Source organism: Mytilus californianus, unplaced genomic scaffold (assembly GCF_021869535.1).
Source record: "Mytilus californianus isolate M0D057914Y unplaced genomic scaffold, xbMytCali1.0.p SCAF_14, whole genome shotgun sequence".
Taxonomy (NCBI): Eukaryota; Metazoa; Mollusca; class Bivalvia; order Mytilida; family Mytilidae; genus Mytilus; species Mytilus californianus.
Window position 1 is genome coordinate 12,438,415 of NW_026262626.1, and position 19,531 is coordinate 12,457,945.

A 19,531-nucleotide genomic window follows, 5' to 3' on the forward strand; every position below is an offset into this window, starting at 1 on the left:
ATTGTCTGGAAACTAGAAACATGCTTGTTTTTTGGCCCCAAATTCCTCAACGTTTAGGGCAATTACCCCCAAACTCAAACCCATCTTTTTCTTTATGATATGGAACCTTGCAGTACAATTTCATAAAGATCCATACACTTACACAAAAGTTATTGTCCTGAAACTAGAAAAATGCTTGTTTTTTGCCCCTTAATGGCCCCTAATTCCTAACATTTTGAGGCAATTACCCCCCAAATCAATCCCAGCCTTCCCTTTGTGGTATGGCACCTTGCAGTACAATTTCAGAGAGATCCATACACTTAAACTAAATTTAGAGTGCGAAAACCAATGTGTCTTCGGACGACGACGCCAACGTCATACCAATATACGATTTTGCAGTCGTATAAAAATGTTAAAGTTAGCATGATGAGTAGAGAATTAATTTCCGAGTTCAGTAGCATGTTTGTATACATTGCTTTCTATCCAAGAATGAAAATGATGCACATCCAAGAGCTTGTCCATTCTACTAGATATTGTTTTAAATGAGTCATGAGATCTGCCTGCTGTAAAAGTGAAAGGATTTACATTTTGCAGGTCGAATATTATGTCCAATTCATCCTTGATGGCATCAATGCTGGAATGTTTTTTACAACGGATGATTACTCCTGAAGTTTTGTCAAAATTTTCAGCTATATCCTTTATTGCTGGAAGAGCACTTGTTCTTGTCGTTATGTTTTTATCGGTCTTATTTGAAAACATGTGTTTAATGTTACGTTTTACGGACTTCACAATGTATTCCATTTGTAAATCACATGGTATATGGCTGTCTATTTTCCCTTTAGTGTTCACGAATAGTCCATAAAACTCTTCATGTGCCTCCTGCTCTGACAATATGCACAACTGATGAACCAATAATCTTAAAATTTCATAGGCATACTTGGACAAGTTGTTGTTTGCCTTGAAATGTATCATGCAAACTTTCAATAGTCGTAGACCACGATCCCTATCTGGCAGTTTGCAAAGATCCAGTATTGCCTTGAACTGTAACCCAAGTTCAAGACATAAATGTCCATAATTTTTCACTTTGTCTTCTTGCGGTGTTTGTGATTTCTGCGCCTTTTTAATTACATAGGACCGTCTCTTTCCATTACTTAGTTGAATTGGAATGACAACACCATCAACTGAAATGATAAAATTATTTGTAAAATACATTCGAAATTTATTAAAGGGGCATGTTCACCTATTTGACACAAATTCTCATATTAGATTTATAACAATCATATACACAATGTTAAACATTTATCCAAATTATAAAAAGTGTAAAATAATCAATTTACATTGAATTTTTTTTTTCTCTTCCTATTTTGAGTTTTTATTATCTTCACAAAATTGCAATTGAATGAGAATAAACATGATAAATTGATTTTAATAATCATAATTCCTATTCCGGATATTGTTTTTATTCAACATTCCATTATTTTTTTTTAATTTCTCAAAATATTTGTTTCTGTATTAACCATGTTAACCTTTTGCCCATTTTGTTTACTGATCAATTAAATATTAAAATTATATCAGAATTTCACTATAAGAAGCTACAAAATGTATAATGTACCACTGATTTCAAGACTTCAAATAAAACCTTAAATGCTCAAATTAAGAAGTAAGGAAACAAACTCCATTTCTCGATTTCAGTAAACTTTTTATGTATATTAATGATTTAACATACCTTCAACATTATCCTCTTGGTTTTGTTTGTTCTCTTTATCCCACACATAGATTTCAACAATTTTTTGGAACATATCCATCACCCATTCCTTCTTTTGGTCCTCTGTACAAACATTGTCTGGTAATACATTTTTTCTTGGTGCAGAAAACACACTTTCCATATCAAAAAAATGGGTAATGGCCTCAACAATATATGCATCTGTGAATGACACAATAAAGTCCTTATCTGCATCAAAATGCTCATTAACATTTGGGTTCAAACTCGTTCTTAGAACCCTATTTGCTTCACATTTTAGGGTGCCTTGTTCCTGCAGTCCTTCTTCACTATGCAAACGTTTGAACATCAATTTTACATAGTTCATTTGCATGTGAAACAATTCGAAAGTTATTGGTGATAAATGTTCGAATCTATTGGATGGTGTGGCAGCTCCTGATCTTAATCTCTTTGCTCCAGAATACCGTTCACGCGTCAACTGGTCACCCCCACAATGAACGTGCGTATTGTTGTTAAAGTCCAATCCAGCTTTTTCATAAGTGTCACTTAGGAAATTTTCATAATAGTCCATAATCTGAACAACATCATCATATTTCTGTTCATTCAAATGGAGCACGGGTAAAGGAACAACCTTGTTTTTCTTCTTCAATTGCTCACTATATTGACCAACAATCTGTTTTGTAATTAATTTTTCAAAAATCTTAAAGTAAGGAATATGTTTGAAGGCAACATGAAGCATATGTATGGCATATTCCTCCTTGATATGCTTCCATTCTTCCGACGAAGGAAGGAAAAGCTGATGGTCTACTTCATAGAAAAGTTTTTGAGGTTTAATTCTGCTTATATTGTCAAAAGATAGGGTCTGAACAATCACAGCGGATCCAAAAGCATGATGCATTTTACCATGGTTGTCTTGTCTCTCGTCGTGAACATTTGTCTTCCAATTAATGTTGTCTCCTACCAAGCGAATCCTTTTCTCATCTTTCAGAGCATCAATGACAGTGGAGTTGAAATTTCCAGAAAATTTGTCCAATATGGTCAAACCATGACCATAGCTCAAACAGACACCTATAGGTTGCAATCTGTCAAATACCTGTTGATGATAAATTCACTTGTTAAAAATGATTTTGTACCAATGAAAACAACTTGACAACATTTTTTATATTCATTCTATTTGCACCGGTGAATAGGCTGTTTTAACCACAGTTGCTTGTGGAGTGGACCTCCCCCTTTTTTATTTTTTGTGTCTACTATTTTTTATTTAAGGAATGACTGTAATATTTTTTCTGTCTATGAAGAAATAACATCAAAAATGTGGTGCACACTGAATAACCCGCGTAGCGGGTTATTTTAAAGTGTGCACCACATTTTTTATGTTATTTCGAATAGACAGAAAAAATATTACAGTCATTTCTTATAATTTAATTCTAAATTCCATTTTAAACCTGAGTAAACCATGAAAAAACGTTGATGACGTCACGGTCACATGACAAAATTATGTATATGAGCTGATAAACAAAACAACGTCAGCCAATGAGAAGACGCGTTACATCCAAAATTAAATTATTTGAAAATATTTTTTCATATAAACTTATTTTAACTTATTCAGAGTGTTCTTACTCTTAAATTAACTTAATATCAATGCAATTTAACCGTTTCTTTGTATGTCATGTACGTTGCACCTCTATTCTTATTTTCCATAACGGTTTAACCTACTTTTGTATTACAGTGTAGAAATCTTGTATTCACCCATTCCACATTAAAACAAATGTCATTTAATTCCACTATGTACATTACATGTATGTAGTCATTCAAATGCTTTGTTTGTAAAGCTTCAGTTAAAAATAATTGACATACTCAAATTACCTTTGACATTTATTGTCCTATCAGAATAAAAATATAATTCATGGTTGCCAGCTTAAGTTTAATTTATTTAAAAAAAAAAACAGCATAAAAATGCCTCCTATTATGTACAATATACCTAAAAATTATGGCTACATGACCTTGAATTATTGCTTAAATAATATTTTAATGCATTCAATTTACAGAAATACATACTTCTTCACTGCTGTTTCATTTCTTTGATTCATGCTTGAATGAATAAAACTTCAATTTTCATACATGCATTCAGTCCCTGAAAAATAATCAGCATACTGGAGAATGTTACATGCAATGCTGTTAACAATGGTTAATGTGCAAATCAACGGAAAAAAATATTAAAAATGTGTAAGCACGATGGCTCAAACCAAATAATCTTGTGCTTGTGTTGTGTGTTATCTGCTTTCCACATATTTGTGCAAGCAAACAAATATTGGCAAACATTAATGAACTCTCAAAAGTCAGATACAACCTGTACAACATTGTACATGAAAGGAAAACAAATATACATGTATGTATAAAATTGAGAATGGAAATGGGGAATGTGTCAAAGAGACAACAACCCGACAATAGAGCAGACAACAGCCGAAGGCCACCAATGGGTCTTCAATGCAGCGAGAAACTCCAGCACCCGGAGGCGTCCTTCAGCTGGCCCCAAATGCTTTCAAGTTTGACCTTTTATTCTGCATTGCAATATTTAATTTCTTATCAGGAAACTTAATTATTTCTGAATTTACAGTTTTATATATGATATCATTTTTACACTAGTCATTTTTAATAGAGCTTTTCATAGCTTGACCTGTAATTGCGTTAACTTTTATATTAAGTCTTCGAATTTAGCACAAGACTGCCAGCCTCTAGCCTGTGAAAATCTTTTCTGTCTTGTTGATTTTTGTGAATTTTGTAATACAATCTTGAGAAAAATGTGGAGAATAATGAATTTGGTCCTGGAAATGCCAAACCACAATTTATGACTGTATATTTACTACTTTAGGTCTTTGAAGGAATGTTGTTGCATTGGCAATCATATACCACATCTTCTTATGTTTTAATATTACCATTACATACATGTGCATGTAATGTACATGTACATACTGAGATTGATAACTTTTAGAGACATTGTGTCAGTCATGACAGTCTTAAGCCAAGGACAGACATACAAAAACCAGGTGTGATCTCATGCTGTTTTTTAATTAACGTTACCTGAATCAAGCTACATGTGTAGGAGCATGATATTTGTTTTAAATATATATGTCAAATATGAATAAATTACTTAACAGATAAACTGTTAGATAACATAACCATGATAACTTTAAACCTTGTTTACAATTATGTAGTATTAGAAATTTTGCTTCTTTTACAAATATTATTATCCAAACATTTTGCCAAAGGGGAGGAAGAAAATATTATTTATATGAATTTTGCATTTTTTTTTTTTTAAACTGAGCTTTTTTCATCTAATTTTCTTCATCATATATTTGTATGTAGGTAGAATGTACATTTTTAAAATGATAATTCTAATTTTCTGTCATGACTAGTATTTACTGTTGAGCATACATGTATACATATACATGTACATATACATGTATGAATGTAATCCTCTGATAAAAATTATTAATTTGGTGAGTTAAAACATTTCAAAAGGCAATGGGTTAAATTTTCAAGCAGGTTCACATACATTGTATCAGGTATAAAAAAAACTGAAAAAAAAATGTTTGTTTATCCGCTTTTTACCCAACCTAATGTCCAAATTACATGTACATACAATTTTGATCTGACAATAGAAAGAAATTGTATTTCAAAATTTCAGAACTCAATTTGTTCGAATATTATTGAATTTTGATTTCGTGTCAGATTGATATACATGTATATATGTGTGTTACAGAAATAGATTAGTCATCACACTGTTTCACACATTATATATACATGTACATGTGTATGTCAGCTGCATGTTAATGTACATTGTATGTACATGTACAATGTACTTGAACATGTCATTTGTGCATATATATACATGAATTTGGTACATGTAAGTCACTGAGTTGTTAAACAAACATTTTTTTTTAACCATTCAATTAAAATCAACAAGCTATATATAGCAAATAAATTACCTTTTGATCACACAGGTTGTCAAACAGGTTGATGCTTATAACTCTCTGCACCTTACTCAGTTCATGATTTCTGCCCTGTGCAAGAACGGAATACAAAAATCCAATTCTTGGAGTTAGAGATGCAACTCGTTCTACTTTAGTCTTTTGTTCCAAACTGTCAGGGACTAAAAATGCCAGCAAAACATCAACAAGAAGAGGGAATTCTGTCACTGCCTCATTTACAATACTGTCCCAAGTAAACTGTTTTAAGTCTTCAAAATCCTTTGTCATTAATGTGCTTATTTTTCCATGCTTTCTGTTTTTCAAAATTTTGTGTTCTTTTGATAACTCCGAAAACAGTTCTTCTTTCACAAGAGTTTTAATTTCAGCAAATTGTAATATGGTGTTAACCAAAGTTTTCCGTGATCTTGTTGGCAAAACAGAAATAACAGTTGAGAATTCCTCAGAAGACAAAATGTCACAAATTTCTGGTTGTTCAAATAATTTCTTGTGTAAATCATTATTTTCTGATGTTTTCAATGATGATTCAGAAGGTTTTTTTTTCTTTCTTGAACATGCTTTCTTTCTGTTGAATTTCTCTGAAGCACTGCTTGCATAGTTGTGCTCTTGAAGTGGCAACTCATGTTTTTTGCTTAATTTTAATTCTGAACCTCTGTTTTCTGGTTTTGGAGTTGACGTTATACTGTAATTTAAATAAAATAATACATATAAATAATAAGGTAAAATATCAATTTAAAATATTCAGATACATGTACACTGTACATTTACACACATGATTCAGACATGACAGGTCATGCAGTTAGTACATGTACATGTATATAAAAAAATATTTTCTATATTAGGTACAAATAACATAAATAATGAGATGTGGTATGAGTGACAATGACACAACTCTCCATCCAAGACGCAATGTATTAAAAGCTAGCAATTATAAGTACGGCCTTCAACAAGGAGCCTTAAAAAAAATTGCTCACACCGAACAGCAAGCTACATTGTATAAAGGGTAACAGGAATGACTGAATTACACCATTATTATCAGAATAACACTTGTACTGACGGAATAAGACTCGAAACTTTAATATTAACACATATTGGTGACTTTTAAACATTGATTAAAAGGGCCCCAAAATGAACAGGAAATTCAAGGGTTTAAAGTTTGAGGGGCCGGACAGTCCCCTTTTCTTAAGAGGGATATATCATAGATGCAAAACTGTAATATTAAAGAATTGAACTTACCATTTACTTTGCACTGTACTTTTGTTGATGTCTGCTATGGTGCCAGGGGTTGTACTATAACTCTGGAAACTTGGTTTTGGAAGAATAGGTGTTAATAATGTAATGTATCCAGAATCTGAAGAATTAGAAAAACTCAGCCTCGGAGTTGTTGGTATCACATTCAGCACAGAACTGTCATTTTCTTTATCCTCTGTAATGATGCTGCATGTTCCACTATCTGGAGTATTTGGGAAAAGTTCAGTTTTAGCTCTTACTTCTATCGACTCACTCCGTCTTTTTGTTGCCTTAGATAAATGTTCTGACATGCAACGTTTACCACCTACTAAATCTAACTTTTCATTACATTTTGAACGAAATTCTGAAACTTGTTTGTCTATACTCAGTAGTTTTCTTTCACAGTTTCTACAAACGACACCTTCTAAAACATCTATTTCGCCGTATTTCAGAAGCAATGTTGACAAATTTTTCTTAAGACCAGCATCAGAATTTAGGTGTCTCCAAGTCGATCCATTTGGTAAATCAACAATCTTGCATACAGTACATATATTCTTTCCAATTTTACGAGGAGTCATATTTACTTGTTCGGCGCCATTTTCAATGTTTATAACTATCAACTCTCGTAATTAACGAGAGATAACGGTACAGCCTTAATCGTGGCTGTCTTATATTAGCGCTGACCTGTTGTTTGTGTAGATAAGATTGAAACAACAGCAGGGGTCCAGTTTAGTCCTGAAATTGTCCTTACGGATATTCCAATGATAATTTCGTTTTCAATATTTGAAGAATTGACCTTATATTTGGAGCCAAGCAAGAATACAATGTTTATTTAATAAATATAATGAAAAAAAAGAAAACAAATATTTTTAAGAGTTAGATAACTTGACTTGATCTACTTCGAAAATTTAAAAAAAAAATCGTACGAGATTTAACGAGAGTGACGAAACTTTTTAGATTGCTCATGTAGTGAGAGTTATCGTTCTTTATTCCAATTCGATGCTTCTACCATAAGTGCCAGCTAAAGCTGGCATATTAATGCGTTCCAGTTATGTCAATAGAGAGAAAATTTCAGAAGGCAGAAGTTAATTGCTACAAATCAACTAGTCATTAGATACAAAACTTATCTATACTTACTTCAGTTATTCCTCTTCTACAAAAGCTGGCTTTCGATGTATTACCAATCCCCGGCACTTCTCCTACTCCAATACCTTTCATAGGCCTGCCAACAAAACTGACATGTTTCGCTGTAACACTTGCTTTCTCAATTGTTGTGATTAAAACGAAGATCTGAAGACGCTGTAAGTTGGACAAAATATGTGTTAGACTGTTAGTCTTTACCTAAAGCTATGTTCAATGTGGTTTCTGGTGTATTATAGTACAGTTTATAAGAGAGTTCCGGGATAGTTGTTGTTTCAATGTGGAGTTTGAAAAGTGACATAATTGATAGCATTCGTATTTCACATAAAGGGAATTAAGCAAAAGGAACGAATTAAATAGATTTACGCGTCAAACTTTCTATCAAATTTTGCTATGCTTATCCGCTTATCCTCATGAAAACCTACCTTTAGGTAACATCACCAATCAGTTGATGTTTTTATAAAGCGACGTTGTATCGATTTCAACAATGCATAGATTTCTGACGTTATCACATGTTGTTTGTATGTAATTATAGAATAACTAATCGAAGAATTCAAATAGAGAAAAATATTCAACGAGTGACCGAACAACACATTAATTCATGAATGCGCGTAGCGCATGAGTTAATTATCAGTGTTGTTCGGTCACGAGTTGAATATTTTTCGATATTTGAATTCTTTGATTAGTTATTCTTTTTATTACATTGGCAAATGCTTTTTTTTATGAAATTAAAGTAGAAAATGTAAGGAACTATTATCTTTTTCTACGCATTCATAATTTGTTTTGATCCGACGTTATCGACGTCTTGACAACGCCTATTGTTGTATGACGTCAGAGGAGTGAAATAACCACGTTTATTTCACATGTGAAATTATCGGTTTTTATTTCACTGGGAAATCAATGTAAATCATTGCAACCAATGTAATAAAATGAAATCTCGGAACAGAAGTTTTAATACCTGTACTACTAAAAACGACCTCGACTCTTTTGTCTGCAATCACATATGTCATTTAGTCTCTGGTGGATATTTGTCTCATTGGCAATCACATTTTCTTATTTTTATATTCAGTCCTACTCTTCGTCTAACATATTTATGTAAGAAAAAAACATCCGTTTTTGTAAGACTAAAGGTCACATTTGAGTGGTCAAAATCGGTAGGCTCAATAGCCGTTTTGGTCAACTTTATCAGTTATGACATGTTCATAACGTCACAATGAAATTACAAATGACATATCTGGTTATTGCAGGTGATCCAAAAAGAAAATCGGAGATATTCCGAATGACGAAATATACTGGAATGGTCAACAGAGATGCGTTCGGAATCCGCTTCCCTACGCGACATTTATCTTAAACGTGACGATGATGTCCTATTTTGTTTTGCTGAAAAATGACTAAGTTCCCAATTCTATAATAGCTTTGCATAACTTCAACATAAATGTATGTGCATTTTTCTGTGTGGTGTCTGGTATCTGGGTTGAGAACTGTGAGAGAAGTTGATTACACAAATTAGTTACTTACTTTTCCCACGCACGCCCGCACGCCCTCCCGGTCATCACCATATTTTAAGCCGGGTTGGGACTTCGTCCAACCCGGCCAAAACAATATATATATAGAAGTACAAATCCAGGTAAACATTACACAAATAAGTTACTTACTTTTCCGTCGCACGCCCGCACGCCCACCGGTCATCACCATATGTTAATTAATTTTATTATAATAAACTAACAGATTACAGATGTTACAGTAGGTACAACAGCAAACAATGGGGAATAAATATCTCAGAATAGAATCAGAGGCGGATTTAGGGGGGTCCCCCTTATGGAGCTACATATATGCTAAATGCGTAGACTTTGCATGTCTAACTCCTTACGTTGCCTAGTTTGCCCCCCTTTCAAAATCGTTGATCCGCATCTGAAAATTACCTTTTTTGTTCAAAGTTTCTATAAAGAAAGATGATAACAAAATTTAGATTAAATTATTATAATTTATGAATAGAAAAAAATGGATCAAAGATTCAAATGGTCGGGTTGTGCAGAGTGTTTTATTAAACAGTGGAGAATTGTCATTCCCAAAGATTAAAATAGATAAAAAAATATCAAATGGAGAAATGAAAAAAAATCTTTAAACAACTCGATAATGAAAGGTGCACAGCTCAATAAGGTTGTGAAGTTCCAAAAGATCTGGGATAAAAAAAAAATGGTTATCATCTTTTAAAAATTTTGCTGATTAAAGGTCTGGAAAATTAGGTAAAAATCGTCAAACAATTCCAATATAGAAAGTGCACAACTGCAATGAATGTGCCATTATTCTATGAAAAATCAAGGATGCAGTAGGAGTTGTTTACACCAATTATAGTGCATTTTTTTGATTTTTTTTTTCTTCATGAAGATAAACGAATTCCGTAAGATCGAAGCAATGGTAAAACAAATTCCTCAAACAATTTCATACAAGTAGGTTAAAAACTTCGGCACGTGTTATCAATTCTATAAATACATGTAGCAGTTGCCTAACTTCAACATAATTATGTGCAATATTTCTGTCTGGTATCTAGGTTAAGAACTACCTAGGAGAAGTTGATTAAATAAATTATGTGATTATTTTCCAACACACGCCCGCATGCCCAACCCGGACAAAAAGTAAAATAAAAAAAAAAACTTTTAGAAGGAAGATTGAGCAAAAAGAGCCAAATAAGTTTAAGAAGAAATTCATTTCTTTTACATAGGGAAATTAAGTTTATTTTGATTTTTTTTTATAAATACACAATTTATAGAGTTAATTAATATAGATTAAATATCACATGTATCAAGCCAAGATGATAAATCCCGACACTATACAAATAAACTTGAATCCTTTTTCAAAACGGTTCCGTTCTAAAACCGAGTACAGGGGACTCTCAAGTTTGAATTCAATAAAGGGCACAATTAACAATAACATTTTTGTGTTGTTTGTTTGTTTGGTTGGTTTTTTTTCTTTTAGGGGATGTTGTCTTTAGTTTTTTATTTCTGTTTCATCCGGATACGTATTTCTTCAGAATACGAACGGATCTGGTCGTAGCTTACTTTGTTTTTTTGAACTAGTCTTTTTCTTTTGAAATAAATATCATTTTTCGTACATGTTATCTATGCTTGCACAAGATGTTGTTACTTTACCTGTCCAGACACATCAACGTCGTCTATGCAAGTCATTAAGGCCGTGTTTGATTACAAAGAATCCGGAACCGGGTTTGAAAACCAAAACGCTATTTTACAAGAAACCAAAACCGGATTTTCTCCGATTCAAGAAACGGTAAAACCTGCCCTGAAACAAGATTTATCGGATTCAAGATGAGCGGGGTTTAACCGGTTCTCTTATCATAGACCAGTCCATCTATAGACAGGTGTTTGGGATAAACTCATCAATGAAGTCAGTGTCCAGTAATGGTCATTGATCCGGTTAAAATATGTAAACACTATATGTGTATTCGCAAAGTAAATAGTGTGACACAGCCGTTGATTTTCTTGTAAAACGGAGTATAAAAATATGTTAAAATTGTCACATTTTGGAAATTATGGATATGAAAGTATAACTATGACGACGGCAGTTGCTAAATAAGCATTTGTCGCTATTCTATAACGTTTTGATATACTTTTTTTCTTCATTTTATTCCGAATGCATTTTTTGGGGGGCGGGGACAGGGAATTCTCCATATAGTAGAGCCTCGCTATCCAGGGTAGCTTCTGCAGTTCTCTTTGTAGAGGCATTTAGTGGAGTGGCCGTCGGTTGCTGAACCTGCGACTCGAAAAACTTTGACACGTTGTAAACTATTAAAATTTGACTGAGAGGAAAGTATCTTTTTACGCTCTGCCATGATTCGTAATACAGAATGGTTTACCCGAACTAGCAGATGTGCTTAAATAGAAAATCTAATAAGCAGTAAAACATACACGCGCAAATCGAAAAATTCTTTTTTTGAAAGCTGTATATTATGATCATATTTAAGTAAGGAAAAATACGGTGTAAATATTTTATTTTTTATATATAATTTTCATAAATCACGTTTAATATTGATCTTGCAAATAGAAAGGTTTTAAACAGAACTATACAATAGTCGATACTTTAAAATACCTAGCTATAGCACATATAAATGCTATCAATTTTAAACTATTTTATTCGTCCCATATCATCATGATAATACTCTCAGTTCTTTTGTATATCCGTTTGGTGACACTGATAGGTAATTAGAAATCAGTAATACTAATTATAATGACAATCATCCTTACCACACACATGAAAGCCATATATATATAACTGTACTGAACTGAAAATAAAGATATAATTATTAAATCAGAATAGGGTTCTTTTCCTAATGTGCACAGAGTCTTTTTGTAGACGAATATATTCTAAATAAGTCTAAATCTACAAGAAAATTTTGTAACCGCTGCCATTTCTACCCGACGATATATAAGTTGTTATTTGAAAAGACATGCAATTTGCCGCCAAAGGAGTTATCTTATCTACGCGCTCGTTCGCATTTTGTCTTTATTTTGCCTACAAGCAGTTTCCCGAGGGAAATAAGGGGTTATTTTTACGACGTGCATTTTCCCTTACACTTATTCTGCCTACGCGCAGTTACCCGCGGGAAAGAGGGGTTAATTGTGCTGATTATTTTATTAGTGGTTTATAGTAAAGTATATTAATATCATAGTTGTGTGTACGGTTTAGATACATTATTGTTTCGTTAGATTTTTTTTCAATACAGAATGGCTTTGGTTTTGCTGATTTTTTAATACAATCCTGTCTTGTCCTATAGTATAGAGGACATACTAGTATTCATTTTCATCGTGTTTTTTTTTAGTTATTGCCAAGCTCAGTTTTTCATTGGTCTTCCACTGAAAAGCTGAATGGACAAAACTACCGACGGTTGCTGTTTATGTGTATTCGTTGTTTATAACATAATTTTTTCAGCGGACACAGGCTTTTACCTCCGCCATGAGGGGTTTTTTTACAACATTGTCACCTATCATGCACACAAATTCTTCAAACAATGATCTGCTTACACAGAACACAGATCTGAAGTCATCTATATTATAGAAAGGTAGCTCATTTTTAACATAACCTTTAATACGTGGTTTTTTGTCCCTCTTTGTTCTTCCAGCAGCAATTAAATTAATCATTGGTACAAAATTTAATCATCATCGAAAAGAAAATCAAGCACAGGATAACTTGTACTATCCATATTCATTAATTTGATTTAGAATATTCTTTGGTCTCCTGATGAAATCAAACACTGAAACTAAAATCGGTTTTCTTTAACAAAACCCGTATTTAGTTTTAGCGTTTGATTTCATTTGTAAGTTTTTGAAAAACCAGATTATGAAACCGTATCTGGTTCTCTTGTAATTAAACACGACCTAACTGTTGTGATTTAAATGAGATCATTTTGATTAGACGGTGTAAATAGGGGAATTCCGTTATTCCAAAAATAAACGATTTTCACATTTTCGGGAAATTGATCATTTCTAAAAAATGTCGAATTTCGAAATTGAAGAAAACTTACTAGTCGATTGTTTGTAAAAGAAATAGAATGATTTGTGTTATTTCAATAACAGAAACCCATTGAAAATAATAACAGACGTTTCAGTTAGGTGATATACTATTGCCTTTGACGGGGATTAAACAAGACAATTCATTACAAACTGTACATCTAATTTGTTCTCACATCATCTTACAATAACTAAACAACAAAACAGTGTTACTGGTCCGACCTTACACCATAATAACATGGAATAGCCCGACCTGGAACCGGATTCAACCGTACTACATAACATAGGTTTAATTAAAAGAGGACTTTAATGCATTTAATCACTGCATGAAAACATGCATTTACATCAATTTGGGCAGGTATGTTGTTACAATCAGGGAAAATGCTGTCAAATATGTGTGTTATATTAACAATCATTTGTCTATTTAGTTCAAGTATATACAATTCTGCGTTTTATTTGCGAAAACTGTGTTGCTTCAAAGTTTGATACAGAGATATAAATATTTGCAAAATATATTTACAAAGGTATAGTAGATCATAGTACTGCAACCAGAGTTCATTTTTTAAAACTTTAATGTGCCGGAAGAACACACACCTAAATTATGTATCGATGGAAAGAGGAAAATGTGTACAATAAGAAAAGTTTGGTCGTTAAAACCCAGAGTGGTCACATTTTTGTGAAATTGGGGTCAAAGGTCAAGCCTAAAAATATCATTAATTCAACCACGAGGAAAAAAAGGAGAAATTTTCTGATATATATCTTTAGAATGCTACAAAAACGATTTAATCACAAGCATATGCTGCAAAGGATGTCAAAACGACAAATTTGACTATTTATAGGAAGAGCTGCCATTACAAAATGGCGTTAATCTTGAACCTTCTGATTTTTTTTCCATTTATGACATAGCAAATGTAGAAGTGGCCTTGACCTTTTCACATCCATTAACTTTCCAAATGCTTATCATTTTTCACTTCAGCATATAACAGAATTAATTTCTAAACTGTAAAACACCAGTTTATCAAGTTATTTCAATAATTTTTCTTTCTTTAAAAAAAACAAAATTCAAGCGCTGAAACAGTGTTTTTAATTTTGCATCCAAAAGGGTGGGTATTTCTGAAAAATTTTATCTGCATGGTTATAGATAAATAAAGATTGTGTATTTGCAAAGTCGGACAGACCAGTTACATAACACAAAAAATATCATAGTCAACCGAGGCGAATGCGAGGTTTAAGAAATAGACTCATCATTTTTTTTAGGGAAGTGATTGATAATAATGCTAATTTGCTAATGTTGTAATTTAAAATCGGTCAAGACCCTTATAAAACTTGTCCTTAATCTTAAAGGTTGGTGACGATTGACATCCCCACTGTCTGAACTCTTCAAGGCGTTGCATCAGAATGGTTCTCACGACACTCAGAGTCTCGTTTATAGATTTATTATTGTGCTGGCCACTTTTGAAATTTGAGACCACCTCAGACAGTAATGACCAGTCATCAAATCATTGTCTCTGCACCATTGTAAGAAAGCGGATAACCACAAAGCAACCAACGCCTCATACAGAACAGATAGTGCTCTTACAGCACGGTTGAGATGTTTCCCACACATCATCTGATCAACGGTCCCTACTGCATATACAGATGAGTCAATTAATAAATCCTTCAGACCACCATCACTCCAAAGTTTCCCAATCGACGCAATGAAACATGAGAGAGTATGAAAGCCACCTAAACGAAGAATGTGCGTTTTTTTATGTTTCTGGCATTGCCCATTCTACCTGTTTCGCAATTGCATAGAGCTGTTGGTCGAATTTTTGAATCGAATACTTCTGACCCATAGACTTTGTCATATCTGAACATCGTTTCATAGTCGTGTAAACTGTTGACATATCACTTGGTTTTACGTCTACAATTGGAGCGTACAACACCACAAAAAATCAGGCAGAAAAGTCAGAAAGAGTGCTGTTATATCCGGTCCAAAATGGAATAAGTTGATGGCCAAACGTTTCTAACTGAACAGGAAAGTTTCCAATATCTCTTGACATGGAGCGCAAAATTATCCAAAGAATCTCCGATGTGTTTTCGATTTTTTCAGCACAATTTGAAATGTTTTTGAAAGCATTCGGAACACGAACAGGAACTCCTCTTACCTTTGGTTTTATGAAAGGTAGAACAGCCGGAAACGATGATGCATTGTTAGTTAACTGAAACGTTCTATCTTGACCTCTCTTCACTTTCATCTGACGTAAACTCGAATCAATTGTAGACTGACAAACCTGAAAGACTGCTCGTGCCATGGAATGGAACGTGTCCTTACCATCAATTGTCTCCATGTTGAGGTCTATATTGTCGGCACCTTCTTGTATCAAAGACCCCCCTTTTGAAACAATGCCGTCTGGGACGTAAATACCGTATTGAATACGGTCAACCTCGGGCATGGCAATGCTTGTCAGGTATAATCTTACCTCTAAATAGGAAGCACAAAATCCATCTGAATACAAAGTTTCTATCAATGTTCGTGACCCATATTCATGATATAACTGCACGGCCAGTCCCAAATGGAATGGGGTGAATGTTGATTTTGCTACAGATTCTGTAATAGCCATACATTTACGCATTTTATTTTTTAATATGGACAACATACGGTTCAGAAGCGCCTTTGTGTGATTTTTCATCAATCAACCAACAAATGAACTTTAGAAGCGATGCGGGCATCTTTTCCATAGAAGCACCCAACGAGGCTTCATTGGCACTAGGGTAGTCATCAGAGGAAATAGCAAGGTTTTCAATATCGCGCCTAAGAGCGGTAGCGGCAGTGTAAAGTAATTGATCTTCATTTAATGTATCCTTGATATCTGCAGACACACCTTGGTGTAGTTCTGAAAGTCTTAACATAGACTTCAATTTTCCAGCAGCAGATATGGCCTCCCCTAAATAAGCTCAGAGCTAAACACTATATTTGACATCCTTGTCCCCGCTGTGTCTGAATTGTAATTGAGCTGCCATAATAACTAATTAGTTTGTTCTGAAGTTTAACAGATGGGTAAGTATCGGAGAGAAGAACAGATCATCATTAACAATCGTTATTAATGATTTGCAAGCAAGTTCGTGTTCTGATTCTCCAGTTACTGTATTGCCTGATTGCACAGGTGTTGACTTCAATAAATACTTGGTAATGCATGCTGAATGGTAGACTGCATTTGAAAAAAATCTGTACTCGCGGCTATCTTTACCATGGATAAATCATTACTCACATTAGCGCACCTCTAAAAACTGTCAACACGTTCACGCGACTCGATTTTGTGTAGTTTTCTGTCCTTTTTAACGGTTTTGTTTTTGCACAAAAAACATTTTTTCATATCCAAACTACAAGGAGGAAACTGAGCGCGAGTTCGTAAAAATGTATCAAGTTGTGAGGATACATGTGGATCAGATTGATCACATAATTATTTGGCTTTCTGTTTCTAATGTAAAGACGCTACAATTTTGCCTGATGGTGTATATCTTGTAACATGACCGATGATACACAAGTCTTTCATCCAAGGAAAGCAGATTATCAAGAGAAGCTAGTTGTTGCATCACCCTGTCGCACACCAAATCTCTGCGAATATCCATAGCTTCAATAACACTTTTTCCCCGACAGCTCGCATGCATATTAATTGCTCTGGAGTTGAACATTGACACACAATGCAATTTTCCCCACACATTATCATTCTTTCTCATATTGCAACTAGTAGGAGTAAACTTTACAGGACTACCATAACTAACCATTATCCGGAAAAAAATCTTATCCAAAGGATTCGGTTAACTTTTATAAAAAGTCAAAATTTAATGAACAAAAATATAATTTATTTACAGAAAATACACAAAAGAACAACAATATAAAATCAAATCACACTTCAAAATCTCAAAAATGATTAATTAATCAAAGAAAATTTACAAAATCACATCGAAACTATCAAATTCATTGTGAAGCAAAACAACCTATTAGGTGGCACGGTAGTATTTACATTCCGGAATTTAGGTTGCTCCTTTGTGTACCCTACTTTTAAAAGTCAATATATCTGAACAGTGTGATTGGACAAAAAAATACAGTATCTACTGAACATACTTTCCCAAACTGAGGGATGAATCAGGTGTAGAAAAATATGAAATAATTTTACATGCAGGTGAAAATGAATTTTGAGAATTTTTTAAATTTTGTATTCACTGCATGATAAAAGACCTAAAAGCACAAGTGGCCTTATATTTATAAAGATAGCAAAAAATGTAAACGGTCATGCTACATATTCAAATTCATTTCTGAATATTATAATGAAAGTACTTCAGTTAAATGTGTATGTAGAATTTTGGGCAGTGTTAGAAAGTGGTGAAAATTCTAAAAAGGATATCATTATCCCTATGGGAAGGAAATATACTACCGTGCCACCATGAACGAACTTGATAGATGATAACTATAAATGATGGAGCTGATTGACGGATATGAAATTTCCGTAATAAAAAAAAGTACAAGTGATGTTTTTATTTTTGAGTTTTTGACAGAACTGTTAAGAATTTGACCATCTAAATTTGCATGCAGTATCACAATAATATATTGTTTCCTCTCAAATGTCAAATACTATTTTTGAATCATATACGTTTTCTCGTTTTCAAAGAAAAATGCGTTAAATTTCCATCTAAAAAACTGCCAACTTTAAGTTTAAAAGTTTTATTCGGGGATGGTATTATATTTATTTCTTCATCATTCCGATGATCCTTGATGATATGTGCATCGAAAATATATACGAACAGGGAAACATTCTTTTGGGGGGATTTTAAGGTGACTACCCAAAACCGTAAATTTAGGGGTACCCGATAAACAGGCTAAATACAAAAATGTGACCAAAGAAACTTTGTACGACCAGACGGAAATCAAAATATAGATATTATTCTTTCATTTAAAACAATTGCCAGCCATGTGTTATTCCGGTACATTAAACTCGTTCATTAAGCGTCTTTTTCGTGGTCAGTAGCAGTACTAGTATGTACAGTTTTGAGAGATCACAGTTTACAAAACATTTAAAACCAAAGTAAATGCTGTCAAATAGTTATGTGATATTTGAAAACATTTTTCAGTGTCGATCATACATGTATATGTTAATCTATGCATTTTATTTGCCAATAATTTCTTGCGTAAAAGTTGTATTGGAAATATTTATATTTGCAAAATAGTTTTGAGAGTCCGCGGTTTAATTTAATTTTGTATTTGTCGTTTTTATTTGTAAAGATTTGCATGCTATTTAGGAAACCCAAAAAGATTTTTAATCATCTATATAGACTCAAACTTATTCATAAGAACAGGCAGAATTTATACCCAAACTTTAAATTTTCTTTAATATAGTTTCATTATTTAATAAATTTTGGAAAGATGTTTCCTTTTGGCATGTGTAAAAATTCATTTGCGATAATACTCCAGAGGTGGAATGCACATTAATGGAGGAAGAAGAAGCCATATACACTTATGTGGAATGAACAAGGACAATGTAAAAACGTATTGCTAAAAATATAAACAAACATGTCGGAGTTTCAAAATAATCTAAATTTGAGATAAATAGTTAGAGCTTAAAAATGTATCTGGTCTAGATACGTAATGTCTATTAATATGCTGGTGAAGTGTGGGACAATTGTGGTATTTGCTATTCTAACAAATTAGAAAAAAAATATATGTTTTTCCTTGTGCATCAGTAGGTGGTTTGCTCATATGATGCAATGAAAGTGGCACCATTAATCCTGTGTTATTATTTAAAGAACAGACGTTTACACATATATAACTTTTAAAACGATACTGATCACAGAGACATTTAAAACCTCAAAGACGACTTTTAGATTCAAGCTTATAATATGAAAAAAACAAACTGGCAATGCTATTGCAAAAAAAAAGACAAAAAGAAAAACAACAGCACACAATACACGAG

The 19,531-nt window shown here is 33.2% G+C and overlaps 1 protein-coding gene across 1 annotated transcript; it reads right to left on the minus strand.

The window, feature by feature from the left end:
* Positions 1-294: 294 nt before the first annotated feature.
* On the minus strand, positions 295-7,644 carry LOC127724207 (uncharacterized). Its single transcript, XM_052231105.1, has 5 exons — positions 6,925-7,644; positions 5,689-6,370; positions 3,758-3,833; positions 1,706-2,792; positions 295-1,160 (listed from the first exon to the last, which is right to left on the minus strand). The coding sequence occupies exons 4-5, from the start codon at positions 2,595-2,597 to the stop codon at positions 418-420; spliced, it is 1,635 nt and encodes a 544-aa protein (XP_052087065.1). The 5' UTR covers positions 2,598-2,792; positions 3,758-3,833; positions 5,689-6,370; positions 6,925-7,644; the 3' UTR covers positions 295-417.
* Between the last annotated feature and the right edge of the window lie 11,887 nt (positions 7,645-19,531).

Excerpts from the sequence above, each read along its gene's own strand:
- LOC127724207 (XM_052231105.1), bottom strand. The coding sequence starts at position 2,597 with ATGCATCATGCTTTTGGATCCGCTGTGATTGTTCAGACCCTATCTTTT. Across the intron at positions 1,161-1,705 it reads CCAAGAGGATAATGTTGAAG|TTGATGGTGTTGTCATTCCA; the intron begins GTATGTTAAATC and ends TTATCATTTCAG.